An 18,511-nucleotide genomic window follows, 5' to 3' on the forward strand; every position below is an offset into this window, starting at 1 on the left:
TCACAAAATTCACCTTGGAAACAATAAACTTCCAAAAATTGTCTTGTGTTCTGTGAACTGGTTGAACTTTTAAAAAAAAATATGTATTCATTCATTTATTTTAGAGAGAGAGAGAAAGTGAGGGAAGAGGCAGAGAGAGAGAGAGAGAGAGAGAGGAACTTTAGCAGGTTCCACACTGAGCATGGAGCCTGATGCAGGTTGGATCCCAAGACCCTGAGATGATGACCTGAGCTGAAACCAAGAGTCAGATGTTAAACCAACTCTACCATCTAGGTGCCCCTGGTTAAAAATTTTTTTTATCATTATAGGAATTAATTGATTTTTAAATTTAATTTACCTGCTCACACTGTTTAACACTGTCATAATTTGACTATTGGTAAACTCTCCTGCCATTGGTATCAACTCATTAATAACCATTGCTTTACATTTCTCATGGGTCCAGGGGCACTCAGAACTAAAAGTGAGAACAATCAATTTAGGATAACTGTCCTTTGACCATGCTGCATGAAGTGCTCAATGTCACCCACTTCTGCAGCTGCAAGTGTGAAACCACATGCCCCTGGGCTTAAAATCATAAGTAAGAGTTCCACAAGTGGGAAGAAGTTTGGGAAGAAGGTTCCAAGGGAAGGGAGCAGGCCGAACAGAAGCTGGTCCGCGAATGCCAAATGCCAAGGTTTGAAAACAATGGGCACAGTCTTTATAAAGCAATGACTAACTTCTGATGTAGATATTGCTGCTGCTTCCGCAGATTTCTGTCTTCTGATTTTCTTACGGTCAGTGATAGTATTAAGAACTCCATGGTGTGGGGCGCCTGGGTGGCTCAGTGGGTTGAGCCTCTGCCTTCAGCTCAGGTCATGATCTCAGGGTCCTGGGATCAAGCCCCGCATCGGGCTCTCTTCTCAGCGGAGAGCCTGCTTCCTCCTCTCTCTCTCTGCTTGCCTCTCTGCCCACTTGTGATCTCTCTCTCTCTGTCAATAAATAAAATATTAAAAAAAAAAAAAAGAACTCCATGGTGGATAGCGAGTGTTCTGTGTGTTAAATGCTCATCATCAACTTTCTTCAACAACAGAAAATCAACACTTAATTTTTATTAAACATGCATAGATGAAACCCTTGCTTCTGAAAGGGCTTATTGCAAAATATAACCAGATCATTAAGTAAGCATAACCAGTTAGCATAACCAGATCATTAAAAAGTTAGGGATTTATATCATAAGATAAATTACCAAACTTGTAACAACGGCATCTAGATACTCTGTAGCAGGACTGCAAAGCTTCTACCTCTCACAGGAATTTCGCTTACATCTAATCTTTAATTCCCTATAGGTCCTACTAAAACCCACTGACTAGTATCCTGGGGGCTTCGTGCCTCTCACAGGTCTTGGCATGGGCCACCCATCATGGGCCTGGACATAGTCCTGCTATCCCCAGTGGAGAGCAGAATCTGTAGCCTCAGACACATCTCCCAGCACCGCCAGAACAGGAAGCACTTAGTTAAGTTTCACGTCCAAATGTCATCTTTTTATCAGCGAGTGCAATGCGTGCTGTACTTCAAAAGGTTGGGAAAGGAGGGATGGGCTGTCTTTCAGAGTTTACTGTGTGTTACAGAAAGAACTCTGTCACATATACCTGCCTCTTATATTCTATTAGAAGAGACCAGTTAGAAATGGAGTACAATGTAGAGGTCTCACCAAATCTCTTGTAGTACAATGATTAGTCATGATCCTCCTTAAAAAGGAGACATTCCAGGACAAATGCTAGAACAATTGGCTAAAACCAGGATTTCTAGGTAAATTAGGACACTTGCCTCCTTAAAGCTGGAATTGCCTTTGACTTTAGCACAGGTAACCAACCCCTAAATCTTGTTTATGCTTCATTCGACATTTCTCTTGAATCTGACCCCCCTTTTTTATTCTCATTTTATCCTCCATAGCCTAGATGCTTGCTACCACACGCCTGCACATTATTTATAACAACATATTTACTAGTCTAGGACTCATTTTTTCCTTCATGCCATTCTCTTCCTACTTACCATCATGTTCTTTCTCCAGAAACTCGTATGTCTCATCACACCCTTGCTGAAAAATCTTTCAATTTTTCCTCAGTACCTGCAGAGTAAATTCCAAATTTGATTCCAAGTGTAGTCTGTCTCTATTCTGCACTTGCAGATTAATTTCTTTTCCTTTCTAAAGACTTATTTAGAGAGAGAGCGTGCGCTCATATGTGCAAATAGGAGGAGGGGTAGAGGGAGAGAATCTTCAAGCAGACTCCCCACTGAGCACAGAGGCAGTGGGGCTTGATCTCACCATCCATGAGATCATGAACTGTGTTGAAACCAAGAGCCAGAGGCTTAACCAACTGAGCCATCCAGGTGCTCCTAAGATTCATTTCTGATTCACTTTTGCTTCAGATTCATCCTTCACTCTTGCTTGGCTTGATCTCTCGCCATTTCCTAAACATGCTTGGCTTTTGGCATTTGCTGTCCATGCTTTTGTTTATGCTGTTGCTTCTGCTTAGTCTTCCAGACCTGGTCCAGACCTGGACCCCACTTGTTGAAATCTAGACTGTAACTCCAAGCCCAAGTAACATCTTCAAGGATCCTTCTGTGATTCCCCATCTAGAAATAGTCTTCTTATCCTCTGAAGTTCTGCAGTAGTGTAGAAAATAGTCTGATTGTGTATTACCCAAATAACTTCAACTCACGGAGCTTTTCAATGGCAAACTTTTGGAGGACAGAGATGATCTCTTTCATCTTTTGATACCCAACAATGCTTTATATACACTGCTACTTAATAACTATTCATTGAGTGAATTAATAAATGAATGGCCAATCAATCCACACTAAAGTAATAATGAACAGAGTCCTTCCTTCAGAAAATACATTTACAGCATATTAGAAACTATGTTAGCTCAGGTTGCCATAACAAAATACCATAGATTGGGGAGATGAAGGCTTTAAACAATAGACATTTCTCACAGTTCTGGAGTCTCAGAAATCCAAGATTAAGGTGCCAGCTGCTTCAGTTCCTAGTAAGGACCTCCTTCCGGGCTTACAGATAGTTACCCTCTTGTTGTGTCCTCACATGGTGAAGAGGGAGAGAGGGAGCTCTGGTCTCTCTTTCTTTCCTTATGCTAAGCCCATTGTGGGGACCCTCTCCTTGCCTCATGACTTCATCTAAACCAAAATTACCTCCCAAAAGCCTCATCCCCAAATACCATTACACTGAGGTATTTAGGTGTAAGCCCACTGTTAGGGCTCCAACATATGAATTTTTGGGGAACACAAACATTTAGTACAGAATAGGGACATTCAGTCACAAGTAATGGTTAAATTTAAACCTGTCTGTCAGAGAATCTTTTTGAGTGAGCTGACCTTTGGGTCTATAAAACACTACAAATAGGGTGGTTCACCTAATATCAATCTGGGTTATTAAACTTTGGGTCTCCCATAAAAACTAAATAAGATCAATTTCATTTTTAAAATTCTGATTTTCTTTAACAATTAAAACCACAATGAGTAAAGACATAAGGTGTGAGTGTGTTTGTGTCTATATAAGTCTCAAAGAAAGGATCCACATCAAACTGATAACGGTGGTTACTTATCAGGAAGATGGTGGCATTGAAGAGATATGTTACTGTTGTACTCCTGATTTGTTTTTAATATTTTTGTAGGGAACATACACTGCATGTTATATCTGAAATAGGAAAATAACCAAAAATGTTTAAAGATGTCTTAGCCTCTGTGGCACTATATATATGATATCTCCGATGTGGTAACTAACTGCCTTCAAAAAGCTTATAATATGGTATTCCCTTTGCAATTTCCAAGACATGGAGGGGATACAAATTTGGCTCAATGCTTCCTCAATGGTATCTTTGTATTTTTTTCCAAAATCTCACCAGAGTAAGAAATTAATCCTGTGATTGAGAGCAAAAATATATTTAGAAAGCAAGTAATATAGAGGAAAAAGGACTAAAATCGGTAAAGCTATGAAAGTATTTAAATGTTTAATTCTTTAAGGATTGAGTAAGCATTAGCCATAAAACAAAATGAGAGAACATCTGGAAGGCAAGGAGGTTGAAAGATTGAAAATTAAAAAGCAAATTGTATGCTTTAGTGCTACTGTGGGACCTCAGCAAATGGATAGAAACCCATTTGAAGACAAATACAGAGTTTGTGTAATTACAATGAGCCTGAAGATGGGTTTAGCATTTATACATCTCCTGGGAAGCTTGGTGAGTCAGAAACATAAAACCAAAGCAAAGGGAGGTTATTAAAATATTATTTCCTGTTGTACTGTAGAACTCGAGAAGAGAGTAAACATACCGATTACTTGCATGGCTGGTTCCACGTCTGTTGTGGCCTCTTCCAGCAATGACAGCAGTTTGGCCGATATCTGATGCACTGATTCAATGTTGCTAAACAAGCTATCCACGTCCAGCCGATCAATCTGAAGAAACACAAATAGTGAGCACCAGCTGATGGAGAGAAACGCACTGTATTTAGGATGTTTTCTCCCACTAAACAGTAAGCATTTTAAATGCCAAACCGTACTGCTTCCATCCACCGTTCCTGTAAACATTTTTATTTGGGATTTCTAGAGTAAATGTGCAGTTTTTCATGCAAATAAAGTGTGTGTGTGGGGGGGTTGCATCTGTTCCCTCTGCTTTTTCTTTATTTTGACCAAGTTTTAATGACCCAAATATACATATACATATTCCTATAAAACCAGAGCATGGGGGCACCTGGGTGGCTCAGTGGATTAAAGCCTCTGCCTTCCGCTCAGATCATGGTCCCAGGGTCCTGGGATTGAGCCCCGCATCTGACTCTCTGCTCAGTGGGGAGCCTGCTTCCCTTCCTCTCTCTTGGCCTGCCTCTCTGCCTACTTGTGATTTCTGTCAAATGAATAAATAAAATCTTAAAAAAAAAAAGATAGGCTGTGCCACTTAAACAAACAAACAAACAAACAAACAAAACAAAACAAAAGAAAAAACACCACCAGAGCATGAAGAAGATTTAAGCCACCTATTCAGTACTTTTATTAACTGCCATCTATGAGGGTATGTACTAGTGTGTATGAATTTAGAACACTTTAATGCTTATACAGCAGAAGTCAGACCTTACTCTAGGCAAGTAACTATTTTCAAAGCTGTTTAAAACCACAGATGTTCTAAAAGTGATGACAAGTAGATGTGCTGAGTTGCTTCCTGCTTTTTTCTTAAAAGAAATGTGAATGGAAATTTCACCAAACATGTTCTACTAATTAAAGATTCATCAGATTTTGTAACTTCATGCGCACACTCAAAAACCAGTATAGTATTCCTGGATCTCAGATCTGGTGCTTATGATATTTTATTTATTCATCCATCTCTCCCTCATTAACTATTTCCTGAGGTCCTTCTATGTATCAAGAATTGTAATAGAAACCCAGCTCTGTCTTAGGCATTGGATGATTAGTAGAGGGATGACCAACCATCCTAAACTATCTAAATAGAATTTGATGAGGTATGTGCCCTGATTTTGCTGGATCTTACTCTAAATCTTTCTCTAGTTTAAGTATAATCTCCTTTCATAATCAAATAGTGTCTAGTTGGCTTATGAACAGATTGGTACAGGCTCCACTGGGCTACCACAGGGAATAGGAGTGGTGACTTTCTCCATGGTTTACTGCAGGTGGGGTCATAGGTACATAATCACGTCATCAATACTCAAGTCATGGAAGAGCTTCACAGGTGGAAAGCAGAATTGCCTGTTCCAAATCAGGTCAGTATTTTAGGGGTGAGAGGGACAGGGGGTTCAGCTAAGGATCAAAAAAGTAGTCCAAGAAATGAAGGGGAATTGGGAACAAGGGACATAAGGGAAGAGGTAGATGTGGAGGAATTCTGGAGACAAAAGTGAACACTGTAGCTTCATCTTCATACTCTCAACATCTGTCTCTTTGGGTGAGCTAAGTCTGTGGTGAGTGAAGGGGAGGGGAGGAAGGAGGCAGGTTGCTCATCTTTTTATCCCATCATTTTTTGATTTTGACTTAGCTGTTGTGCCCCATACCAGGCAGAGATATTATTCTGATAAGGATATTCTGTTATTAAACTTGAAGCATTGTTTCACATTCCACCTTTTAAAAAATTTGGTGACTATGTCAATTATTTCTTATGCAAAATGATCTAGATATCCACATTCCTTCCAAGCAGCATGGGAAATTCCTTACCTTCCTATCATCAGTCTTGTCCTCAAGAAAACTTCCATCCCCAGCCTCATTTGTAATCAAATTCCACATGGTTCTATGTAATGGATTTATTTCAATACTTTAAGTATTATTTAATTGTATATTTGAAATTTTAAATTTAAAAAAGATTTTATGTCTTCTAAAATAATCTGAATCTCCATACTGTATCATTACATTGCAATCATTATTAGCTCTTGAGGTATCTAAGTATCTCATGAAATGTTCCTTTAAGTAGTTATTCTAATTGGATAGGGCATATATGATTCTTTTGCCTGAAATCTATAGCTACTCAAGACTTTCAGTTTCTATTTTACAAAATGTATTTAATATTATACAGAATATCCAAAGGGCAGATAATAGTTACATGACTCTTTTTGTTAAATGATAATTTTAAATAGCTAAAGATGTCATATATTTCTGGGTACCACTGATTTAACACATTATTTATTCTAAGGAATGGCTTTGAGTACTGAGCATTGAGTATTAATTAAATAGCAATGGGATAAATTTGCATAGCGCAAAATATGTTTTCCAAAAATTGTATATGAATCAGGTTTTGGGAAGAGGAACAGAGGGGGAGTCTTTTTTTTTTTTTTTTTTTTTTTTTAAGATTTTACTGATCTATTTGAGAGAAAGAACATGAGGGGGCTAGAGGGAGGGAGAGAACAAGGCTAGCTGCCCAACCGGGAGTACAATGCAGGGCTTTATCCCAGGACCCTGTGATCTGAGCCGAAGGCAGAGGCTTAACCTACTGAGCCACCCAGGTGCTCAGTGAGAGAGAGTCTTAAGAAGACTCCATGCTGAGCATAGAGTCTGACATGGGACCTGATCTCATGGCCTGGAGATCACAGCCTGAGCAGAAACCAAAAGCTGGACGCTCAACTGACTGAGCCATCCAGGTGGCTCCAGATCAGTTCATTTTAGATGTGCTAACTGAATTTTTCTTAAAATCATATTTTGAAATGAATCCTTCTAACATAAAAATTTCATTCCCAGTTTGCTTGCTTTATATGATAAAAGATCAGATGTAATTGATACAGTGTACCTTGTTGTTATTTAATTTTTTATGAAAACTTTATTCTGAAAAGTTTAAATCCTTTGTATTTATTATTTCACATGTCATTACAGCTTCTCTGTAAGATATGAATGAGTTTGAATATAAGAAAATTCATGTGAAGAGAGGTGCCATGCTCAAAATAAAGAAGTCAGAACAGAGTTGGGTCTAGAAATTGACCCTTTAATCCTATACTTTAGTCCATTACCAGCAAATACTTATGGAATGTTTTGCCATCTCTGGATTTTTGGCTTGTTCCTGAGTTTTCCACTAAGTTGTCACTTCTACAATTTCTTTCTCAAGGTCAGAATCCTTCATATCTTAGATTTTAAATTCATTTTTCAAGGATTTAATTCTATATTCTATCTATAATCTTAGCTCAATGTGGCAAACACTAAGTAACAAAAATATAGCATTTAATTTCATTTCTTTTTGAAGGACAGAAAGGATTAAAACATCAATTGGCCTGTATCACATTGGGCCTATGGGGATTCTGTGAATCATAAAATAAATTCACATTCAGTCACTGCTTTGCCAGGAACAAACAAATGTCTGATCTAAATAGGCTTTTAAAACTAGTAGATGGCTTTATAATTATTGATATAAATTCAAAGAAGCATTTATATTTATTTATTAATCATTCACTAGAAATAGGCAATGCTCTAAAAGCTTAAGCTGAGTTATATTTTAAATGGATTAAAATTTTATTTTTTGGAAAAAAGATTTAGTCTAAATATACATTATCCTAAGCAAAGTCAATGTATAATAATTCAAATGTACAAAACAGAAAAATTAAAGATTAGTGTTTCTGGTGGCAACTTAATACTTTGCTTCACAAACATATTCATCACAAGATATACTTCAAATGGCAAGTTCTCATTATACTTTATTAATGTTGAATTTATAGTTGTGTGCATGCAAAACTCCCCAGGTATAAATATCTAAGTAAAGGAAAGCAGACTTACAACATTTCATCAATTCAGAGACTATAATCACTGGGGTAGAATTACTTTGTACCCCACAAGCAACTTACACCCACTGTGTTCAAAACATTCCTTGCATTTTCCTGCATTTATTTCCTGGCCTGAGCTCTTGTGCTCACAAAGGCTTTGCCCTCATGAAACCTTGCAACGTTCTACCTGTCTGAAATGAAGATGGTAGTGACAGTGTTCATCCAATAGTTTTGACCATCTCTCTGTCCTTTCTGATGCTTTTTTGGGGGAAGCCACAGCTCCCCAACTCTACCTAATTTGGTGGAATTGTCAGTCATGATGCTCTGCTCCCCTTCCCTGTTCCCTACAGGGTAGGCATATGACCTAGCTGGCCACAGGCATTGGCTCAGGATGGGCAGGTTCCCAAGCAGAACCAATGAGAATCTTCCTTGATTTTTAATGAATGGTTCTTGGGAAGTAGAAGGGCCTGGTTTATAATGCCTCAAGTATGTAAGTTTCTGTCTTTATCAGTTATCTTTGTGGAGTTTGACTGTGATCAAGTTGATAGAGAGAGAGGGAAGGCTAAGCCTGATCTCGCTTGCCTAAAGCAAGACATCCTTATTACAGAAGCTAATAAATTGCCTTTTTATTTAAGCTAGTTTGAATTTTGTTACCTGTAACCAATAGGAAACTAATACACTTTTCTTTATTTCTAGCCCTAAAATCTCACTTTTTCTTAAGAAAAGGTTCCTGCTCTCTTGATTAAAATTAACCCCTTCCTCTCCTTTGCTTCCATGAATCTTGCTTTGTATGACTCAATGCTGATATTGAAACCCACCATATATACCAGAGATATTTATTAATTTATCTGTCTCTATGTCAAATCTGTGAACTCCTCCAGGACATTTGTCTTTGTGAGTTATTTGAATACCCCACCGTATCTAATATACTACTTGGCCCATACCTAGTTACCCAATGGAATTTTGACCATTTAAACGGAATCTAATCACTATAATTCAAATGATATATTTACTCTGTGGAAGCTATCAATAAATATTCCTCGTAATCACTCTATTGGGCTCTGAAAAACAAGTACAGTGTAAAAGATCAAAAGTGGTATGAAGAAAAAAAATAAAAGTCACCTAATTTCCTTGTTAAGAATATCACATTAAGTGGATATTTTATAACTTTCTACTTAATTTTTATCTACAAAGACAAACTGTTGTACTCAGTTTGGCTATTAGCGTACCTGAAAAATTTGCTGACAGAGAGCAAATTTCTTGTTAGTTTACACTTGGGAAATTCCTGTTTATTGTTTTCTGTTTAATGATCCCTGGGACACTCAGCTAAAACCCAGTCACAGGAAGAAAACTAAACAGTCTAAGGTGTCAGCAGATTTCCAATCGTGGACACCTTTAAAAGTGAACATTGAAAAGAAGTCTAGGGGGCGCCTGGGTGGCTCATTGGGTTAATGCCTCTGTCTTTGGCTCAGGTCATAATTTCAGGGTCCTGGGATCAAGCCCCATGTCGGGCTCTCTGCTCAGCAGGGAGCCTGCTTCCCTTCCTCTTTCTCTGCCTGCCTCTCTGCCTACTGTGATCTCTGTCCAACAAATAAATAAAATTAAAAAAAAAAAAAAAGAAAAGAAAAGAAGTCTAGGAACAAACTCTTTAAAAAAACCAAACATGGGGCACCTGGGTGGCTCAGTGGGTTAAGCTGCTGCCTTCGGCTCAAGTCATGATCTCAGGGTCCTGGCATCGAGCCCCACATCGGGCTCTCTGCTCAGCAGAGAGCCTGCTTCCCCCTCTCTCTCTGCCTGCCTCTGCCTACTTGTGATCTCTGTCTGTCAAATAAATAAATAAAATCTTAAAAAAAATCTTTAAAAATAAATTAAATAAAATAAAATTTGCCTTTTTAAACTTAGTGTAACAGGAACATCTTTTAATGCCATTGATCTTCCTCAATTGCACCATTTTTAATGTCGACATTAGGTAGAAATACTTTAGTCTATTTAACCAGTCACTAAATCTTTGAAATCTAAATAGAAATGTCATTTTCACTATTATAAGCAGCTCTCCTGGCTAAAACCTGGTTTACACACATGATTGTTTCCATATGATAAATTTCATAAGTATAACTATGGAGCTAAAGTTATTAATATTTCTTAAGGATTTTAGCAAGTCTTGACAAATTTTAGCAGCAACTACAAACATTGTTTTTCTTCTAATAACTGTGGATTAAAAGACCTCAATTAGATATTACTGTCCTGACCTCAATTTAGAAATATATTTTTCAGCTTCTAATTTGATGATCAAAATCACACAGCTTTAAAGTTATACGCACACACAACTGTAGAAGAGCAATGACAATAAATAACATAGATTTTTGCAGATCATAGTGATTTCCATCAATCAAATTCTTCTCTGGAAACTGTTTCTGGAAAAGATTTCAGTGTTTCTATTTGATGTGGTTGGGCAGTAAATCTAGGTTCAACATAGGGTCCAATATTGGGCCCTTAATTAGAAATCATACTGAGGAAATCATAATGAGGAAAGCAACTTGAACATTGTCTGGTTCAGTCTTACAGAACGCTGGTCCCATCCACCCCTTCTAGAAGGCATTTCCATGCACAGCATTATGGGGAAAACTAGGTGTGTTCTCTAGATTAGTTTGTCCCATTATTAATCTTGGAGCCTAAAGGCCAAATAATATTAAGACTATAACACTAAAACTGTAAAAAGTATGAGGAGAAAGGAAGAAGCCTGAAAAGGTGTAGAAACCTGTAAGAAGTGGAAACCCAATGGGGACATTCTGAGAGGAAAGAACCAGGTCTTGTTTTATTTTTTTAGTGAGGCAATTGAGAAGGAAAAGCTTGTGAGACAGAAATTGCAGCAAGTAGAAAAGAGGATGTTGGCAGAAGGCCCTGGCAACCACAGGGCTATGATAATTATCTAATTACTAGGGCATTTACTCAGACAGTTGGCTTCTGGATTACAAAGCTTTTCAGGATAAACTAGCCATTATTTCATCAGGTTTCTCAAAACTGCTGATTTGTGTGTGTAAGATTTCCTGCTGTGAAGCTAGATTCTAAACTGGCTAATTGAGTCAAACTACAAATTGAATCAATATCACAGCTAGATAGCAAGTCTTTTAACTAATTTTGCAGTTAAATGCCCAGCTTGGCCGATAACTATCCAGAAACATTCCAGGCCAGAAGACAGAATGTGGACAGACCTCTTTCGGGATGTCAATCCCTTTGCAAAAGTAAGGTTGGGATTCTGAGACAGACATCTCACTCAGCTTGTGAAAGAGGAAAAGAGAGCCCACAGAGGATAGACAAGGCCAGGCCAGAGACTGTGGTCCCATTTAAGAAATTCCTGAGACCTCTGAGAGAGGAAGAGGATTGAGAAGTTCCTTCCAAACTTTTTTTGACTACTAATAGAAAAGTCAACTTCTACTGATATCCTTGGATAAAAGCAAATAGTTGATCAAGGGTCCCTGGCTTTGTTTCTCTGATCTGCCTTGACACAGGGACAGGCAGGAAGGAAGTTACTTGGGGTTAGCAGTGGTCTTCACATTTGCTCTTCTTTCCTACTTAGAGTTTTGTATGAAATGCCCAGATGACAAAAAGTACTACTAGGAATAGCCCTTCTGAGCTAAAGATCCAGTGAATCTTATGACCCTTTAGAAATTCTAAAAAGAAAGCATGGGATAAACACTTAAGCTATATTGTCAAAATAGAGAGGGCAGGTGTTTGGGCACTCCATGTAGTAACTGAACCACTAAATTCCAGATTCCAAATCCCAGGGTCATGACTAGTTCACTCCTTTGTCACCTGGACTTCAGATATCAATAGCTTCACCCCACTATCTCTAGCATTCTTTGAGTCTTTCTTTCTTTTTTTTTTTTTTTTTGGTGACTCCATATCAGGTCCTACTTTGTGCCTCTGAAAAAGCTTCTAAACTCATCTTTTTTCCTGGTTGCCCAAATCAGCTTGCTTGCTACTTTTGGTCTATCATGAACGTAAGTTTAATAAGGTTTGTAACACAATGATGAACTCTCCTCCTTTAAAACATTCAGTTCGTCCAAGTTGCCTACAGAAAAGACCCCAAATTCTTCAGCCTGACAGTTTTGTCTGGCTAAGACCTACCTTGTCTTATTCCAGTTATTTTTATTTTATAAGAACCAACTGCTCCAATCAAAAGGAATGGCTTGTCCTCACACTTGCCACATGCACCTCACTTATAACTGATGACCTACAAATTTGGGGCTCCTGTACTGCTCTCCTGACCATCCATTTGCCTAACTGGTATTTATTTGATATAGAATCTATCCCTTCACCAGGACTTCCTAGACCATTCACACAGCCTGATGTCATTCATAAACAATCAATAAGCAATTATTGCTGCTCATATTCCAGACACTGTATTAGGTCTTGGGGATACAGCTCTGAGCAAAGAGACAAAAATCCATGCCTCACAAAGGACACAAGTAAATGAGATAAATATGTAAAATATATGGTGTATAAATAGGGTTAAATGATATAGGGATAAAATCAAGCAGAGATAGGGAACTTGGAAGAAGTTGCAGCACTGGGAAATCCCCTTGGTCCTAAATGTTCCTATATACACTGAAGAGCTTCCTGCTGCTACTCTCTCTATCTAAAAGGCTTTCTTAGACCACAGATTCCTACTCTGTCTACATAAAAGGAAGTCCAGTGTGTCAGGAATGAACACTGTCAGGAGCATCCCTCAAACAATGTCTAACAGGAATTGGTGGATCAATAACCTTCACATGTCACAGCTCTGAGGGGTGTTCTTTATAGTGCCCGAGAGCCCCCAATGGGATGTGAGCACCAGTGGGTTTCAGAAGCAATCTCTTCCTGAATATATCTACATTGTGTTCTTTTTCTTCTCTGTTTCACGTCCTTAGTCCTTTACTGCTGTTCCAGGAGATCATCTCTCAAATAAATGACTTGTTCTAAAATGCTTTTTTACCTGGATTTGCTTCTGAACGAATCCAGTGTAAGACAGAGGGAGGTGGTCAAGGAATGTTTTACTGAGTGAAGGCATGATGAAGGTGAAGGAGCCAGCCATGAGGTTTCCTAGGGGAAGGACTTTCAAGGCAAAGAAAACAGCAAGAGCAAAGGGCTTGAAACAACAGTGTTCCTGGCTTGTTCACTGAACACAGAGATGGCCAGAATGTAAGAATAGACAGGGTTAGAGGAAATGAGCTTACATAAGACCTTGTAGGACATTGTAAGAATATTAGGTTTAATCAGAATGAGATGAGAAGCCATTGGAAGATTTTGAGTCGAAAAGGGAAATGATCTGACTGATATTTTTAGAAGAATTACATTGGCTTCTTGATTGAGACAAGGATGGAAAAAAGAGATATGGGTCTTGAGGCAGGTGTAATAGTCTAGGTAGTTATTGGTGGGTTCTTCAATCAGAGTGGATAGAATGGAGGAGGTGAAAAGTGGTCTAATTCTGCAAAAATTTTGAAGGCAGAGCTGATAGAATTTGCTGGTAGATCCAAAATAGAGTTTAAGAGAAAGAAAAGTCAAGGATGATACCAGGGATTTTTGCCCAAGCTGCCATCCACTAAGGTGAGAGTGACTACAGAGAGAACACATTTTAAAAGGAAATTTGAGAGCTCAGCTTTGGACTAATGTTAAATTGGAGATGCCTTTTGGACAATCACATAGAAATTTGACTGGGGGGTGCCTGGGTGGCTCAGTGGGTTCAGCTGCTGCCTTCGACTCAGGTCACGATCTCAGGGTCCTGGGATCGGGTCCCACATCAGGCTTTCTGCATGGCAGGGAGCCTGCTTCCCTCTCTCTCTCTCTCTGCCTGCCTCTCTGTCTACTTGTGATCTCTGTCTGTCAAATAAAAAATAAAATCTTTAAAAAAAAAAAAAAAAGAAAGAAATTTGACTGGGAGTTGGATATAAACAGAGCAAGCTTTCAGGGAAAATGTCTAGGCTGGAGATAAACATTTGTCAACCATTAGCATGGTAGAGGGGATTGAAAGGCATGAAACCAGATCAGATCCTCAACGGAGTGAATGTAAACAAAAGAAGGAAGAGGGCCACAGGCTGAGCCTTGATCTATTTTGGTGTTTAGTAAAGTTGGAATAGTATGGGGAAACCAGGTGCACCTGGAGTCTTGGAATATAGGAAAAGGAAATGGTTCTATCAAATGTTGTTACGAGGTCAGGAAAGTGAGTGCCTCCATCTGCTAATGTCTAAAGCAATTGTTTGCTGCATAACTAATTAGCATAACTAATCAGGAACACCTTCTGTTGTGGTCATTTCTTGAAATACATCTTTGATTGTTATTTGGCTTCTTATGTGTTTATAAGTTATTTTCTTGAACCAGGTTGTAAACTCTTCTAGGGCAGGACTATGACATAAATTTCTTCCCATGCAGAACTCAGAGGAGGGCATTGTATGCAATAGACACTTGACAAACACTTAACCTTTTAATTTGCATATTCAACTAAAATGCCACATTCTTCATGAAATATGGCCTAGTTAATCTGTCTGAAAGTGATCTGTCCCTTCTGTGAACTCCAATAACACTCATTGTCTGCACTTATCAATTATTGCTTTGCATTACACATTATCATTTCATAGCTGTGAGTCTTGTCATCTCTAACTAGGGACCCTTAGTCTTTGATGGCAAGGATGAGGTTCACAGGTCTTTATGTATTCCAAGTGGTCTAGGATTAATTAATTAATTAACTCATGTAATCATCAACCTGGTCTGTATTCAAAGTGTCTTAAATAAGTGCTTATTAATAAATATAATTTTCCCCAATATGTATTTTCTTTCTGGCCCAGCACTATTTAGTCTTTGGAGTCCAAGATTTATGGCCCTGTACTGATTTGCACAGCCATATTGATCCATGCCTGAGTAAAGCTGCCCCATCATCTCTGGCATTTCATTCGAGAGGCTTATAACATCATGATAATAATTACAGCCACTAAAATTTTGTTGCTTATTTTCACAAATAAAAGCAAATTAAAATAATGGTTTCTGCAACTCAGTTCTGAGAAGTGAGGTGATGAGCACAAGATCATGTTACCCAGGCTAAAGGATGACTTTCCTAGATCTGGGTACCACATCTCTCTCTCCCTCTCTTTCTCTCTCTCTCCCTTTTTCAATTCTGGACATACCAACCCCTGCACTGAACTGGAAAATGCATTCATTTATCTCCTCACTTGGCCCAGCAGGTTTTGATCTGGAATATAGATTATAAAAATTAGAGAAAACTGAAATTGCCACGAAGTGGAGCTTATGAGGTGCTTATAAATGTAACAACACAGAGGAGAGCTTCCATCATAAAGCTATAATACAAGGATTAAAAACAAATCCCTCATTTTTGAGCTGAGGTTTTCTGAACCAGCAAAGATAAGAGATTTCCTACCCATGAAAAGAATTTTCACATACTAGAATATTGATATATCAGTTCCACACCCAACTAAATCTGAATCCAATCTGACAGCAAACAATATGCCTTCCAAGATGACAAAACAGAAAAGTCCTTTCCAAGGAAAATGGGGAAATGCATGGTGATGACTCTGTCAGTAACTTGAGAAAGAGGTCAGTTACATATTATATATTAATGCAGCCACTTTGTGGTTGCCAGCACCATTTACTTGCATGATTTTTATGTTTAAATTTAATATTGCATAATTATAATCTTCTCCAGCACTTAAGAATTGCCCTTATTTTAAAAAAATTGTTTTTAAAGTAAGTTCTACAACTAATGTGGGACTTAAACTCATAACCTTGAAACCAAGAGTTGCACACTCTATGTACTGAGCCTGCCAGGTGCCCCAAGAACTGCCCTTACTAGTAAATGTTTTAAAATTAAATAAAGAAAAAAAAATAAAAGTAAATAAAGAGTGATCGCTACTTTTTTTTTACTTTTCTAATATGACTTTAAGTATCTGACCTTATAATGGTGAAACAATGACCCAGATTATGTAATAAATGTTACAGTTTTGCAAAGGGGGTGAAAATTAAGTCTCTGATTAAAAAAACATAAAGGTGTGGTTATATAGATCATGGGATTCTTCATTGTGATGTAATCTTAGTAACAATGAAAATCAGTATTTTTAAGTTACTGAAGAATATGTGTATTGATATTTAAAGCAGACTTCCAGTAAGAGTATAGCATGTTATTATTTTTAAATTTTCTTAAAGGGTTTATTTATTCATTTGACAGGGAGAGAGAGTGTGCAAGGAGGGGGGAGCAATAGAGGAAGAGAGAGAAGCAGGCTTTCTGCTGAGGAGGGAGCCTGATGCAGGACTTGATCATGACCTGAGCCTCCCAGGTGCCCCAAGAGTATAATATTTTAAAATAAGTACATTAGCTCAGAAATGTCAGCAAGAAGAAGAATTAGAAATTCAAACATATTTCTTTGAGTCATTGGTCCCAGCATCTCAATTATAGTTAATGTGAGTTGCTTTGATTTTCTCAGATTCTTATTTAATATAATGAATAGAATTCCTATTTATGCTCTGCATTCTGACTTTCTGAGGAGCGTTTGTTTTCATATTATCAGCCTAGCTTTGATCTCTGCACTCTGAAGTCTGAAGTCCTGTGACTAAGGAGTTTGGCATCAGGAACTGCTGAACTATATGGGAGAAGAGACCAGATTGAGTAGGACATTGAAGTGAGAAAGGGATTTACTGGCTTTTCCCTACATTTGTTTCGCAATCTAGAAGGACTTCTGGTATTCCAAGTATAGAAGGAGAGAGAGCCAAGACACGCAGGAAGTTATTATTATTTTTTGAATGTTTTATTTATTTATTTTAGAGGGAAAGAGCACACACATGTGAGCAGGAGGCAGGGCTGTGGGTAAGGGGTAGAGGGGGAGGGGGAGGGAGAGAGACTCTGCAGAGGACTCTGTGTTGAGTGTGGAGATGACATAAGGCTCAATCTCATTATCCTGAGATCAGGACCTGAGCTGGAACCAAGAGTCAAATGCTCAACTAACTGAGCCACCCAGGTGTCCCGATACACAGGAAATTATTACATGCTATAGAGTTCCTCTGAACAACCTAATGTGTGTTCTTACACTAAAAATGCAGTCTCTATCTTTCTGAAACCACAATAAAAAGAGGATTCATTGAAAAATTTGACAAAAATCAAAGTAAGAGAGGAAACGATTTTGTTCTTACATATATAATATTACACTTTTATTTAAAAGCATCATGTGGGGGCGCCTGGGTGGCTCAGTGGGTTAAGCCTCTGCCTTTGGCTCAGGTCATGATCTCAGGGTCCTGGGATCAAGCCCTGCATTGGGCTCTCTGTTCAGTGGGGAGCCTGCTTCCCTTCCTCTCTCTCTGCCTGCCTCTCTGCCTACTTGTGAACTGTCTGTCAAATAAATAAATAAAATCTTAAAAAAATATCATCATGTGGTTAAAGAGAGAAAGGAAGGAGAAGAAGAAAATAAGGGCATTATATTTTTAAACTTTTAATTTTTAAATATAATTGTAGATTCATATGCATTAAAAAATCCTCTTTTATTTTTGTGTGTATACACAGAAGGTCCTGTGTCCCCTCTGCCCAGTTTCCCCAGTTGTAATATCTTGTAAAAGTATAGTACATGTGCACTGGATTTTGATGTGATATGATAGAATATACTATGAATGGAATATGGTGACTATTTGTATAAATGAGACATGTCTATGAGAAATCAACATCTCAATCCCACTTAGTTCAGAGCAATTTTTATGGAGGAAACAGAGTTTTAGAAAGTAAGTTTAACATAAATTTAAAATAATTTAAGTTTAAAATAAATTTAAGAAATGTATGGTCAGTGTGCCAAGGTAAAATACTTTTGAGGCCCAGAATATAATCTGAAAATTTTGCAAGTTAACAGAGACATGAATAGTAGCTGGGTAATTATATGAGGCCAGAATTAACTGAAACCAAAACAGACAATGATATTATAGAAAAAGAAAACTGTGGACCAGTATCTGTCATGAATATAGATACCAAAATCCTTCACAAAATATTAGCAAATTGAATCCAACAATGTATATGAAGAATTATACATCATGATTGAGTGGGATTTATTTCAGATATACAAGACTGAGTCAACATTCAAAAATCAATTAATGTTAGCCATCACCATTCAACAAATTAAAAAAGAAAAATTACATGGTCATATCAGTAGATATAGAAAAAGCATCTGACAAAACCCTATACCCATTTATGATAATAATTCTCAATAACTAGGAACAGAGAAGAATTTCCTCAACTTGATAAAAAAGTTCTAAATAA

General features: G+C 37.9%; 1 protein-coding gene across 4 annotated transcripts in view; it reads right to left on the bottom strand.

The window, feature by feature from the left end:
- Nucleotides 1–18,511, bottom strand: part of ARHGEF38 (Rho guanine nucleotide exchange factor 38) — a 151,314-nt gene that overhangs the window by 78,379 nt on the left and 54,424 nt on the right. For all 4 annotated transcript variants that reach the window (XR_014311302.1, XM_082729173.1, XM_082729171.1 and 1 more), the window contains exon 3: nt 4,327–4,450. Coding sequence is in view for 3 of the 4 variants with exons in the window: in XM_082729173.1 (XP_082585299.1) it covers nt 4,327–4,450 (124 nt within the window). In the remaining variant the exon portion in view is untranslated. The remainder of the gene's footprint in view (nt 1–4,326; nt 4,451–18,511) is intronic.

This window comes from Mustela nivalis (genome assembly GCF_964662115.1).
Source record: "Mustela nivalis genome assembly, chromosome: 4".
Classification (NCBI taxonomy): Eukaryota; Metazoa; Chordata; class Mammalia; order Carnivora; family Mustelidae; genus Mustela; species Mustela nivalis.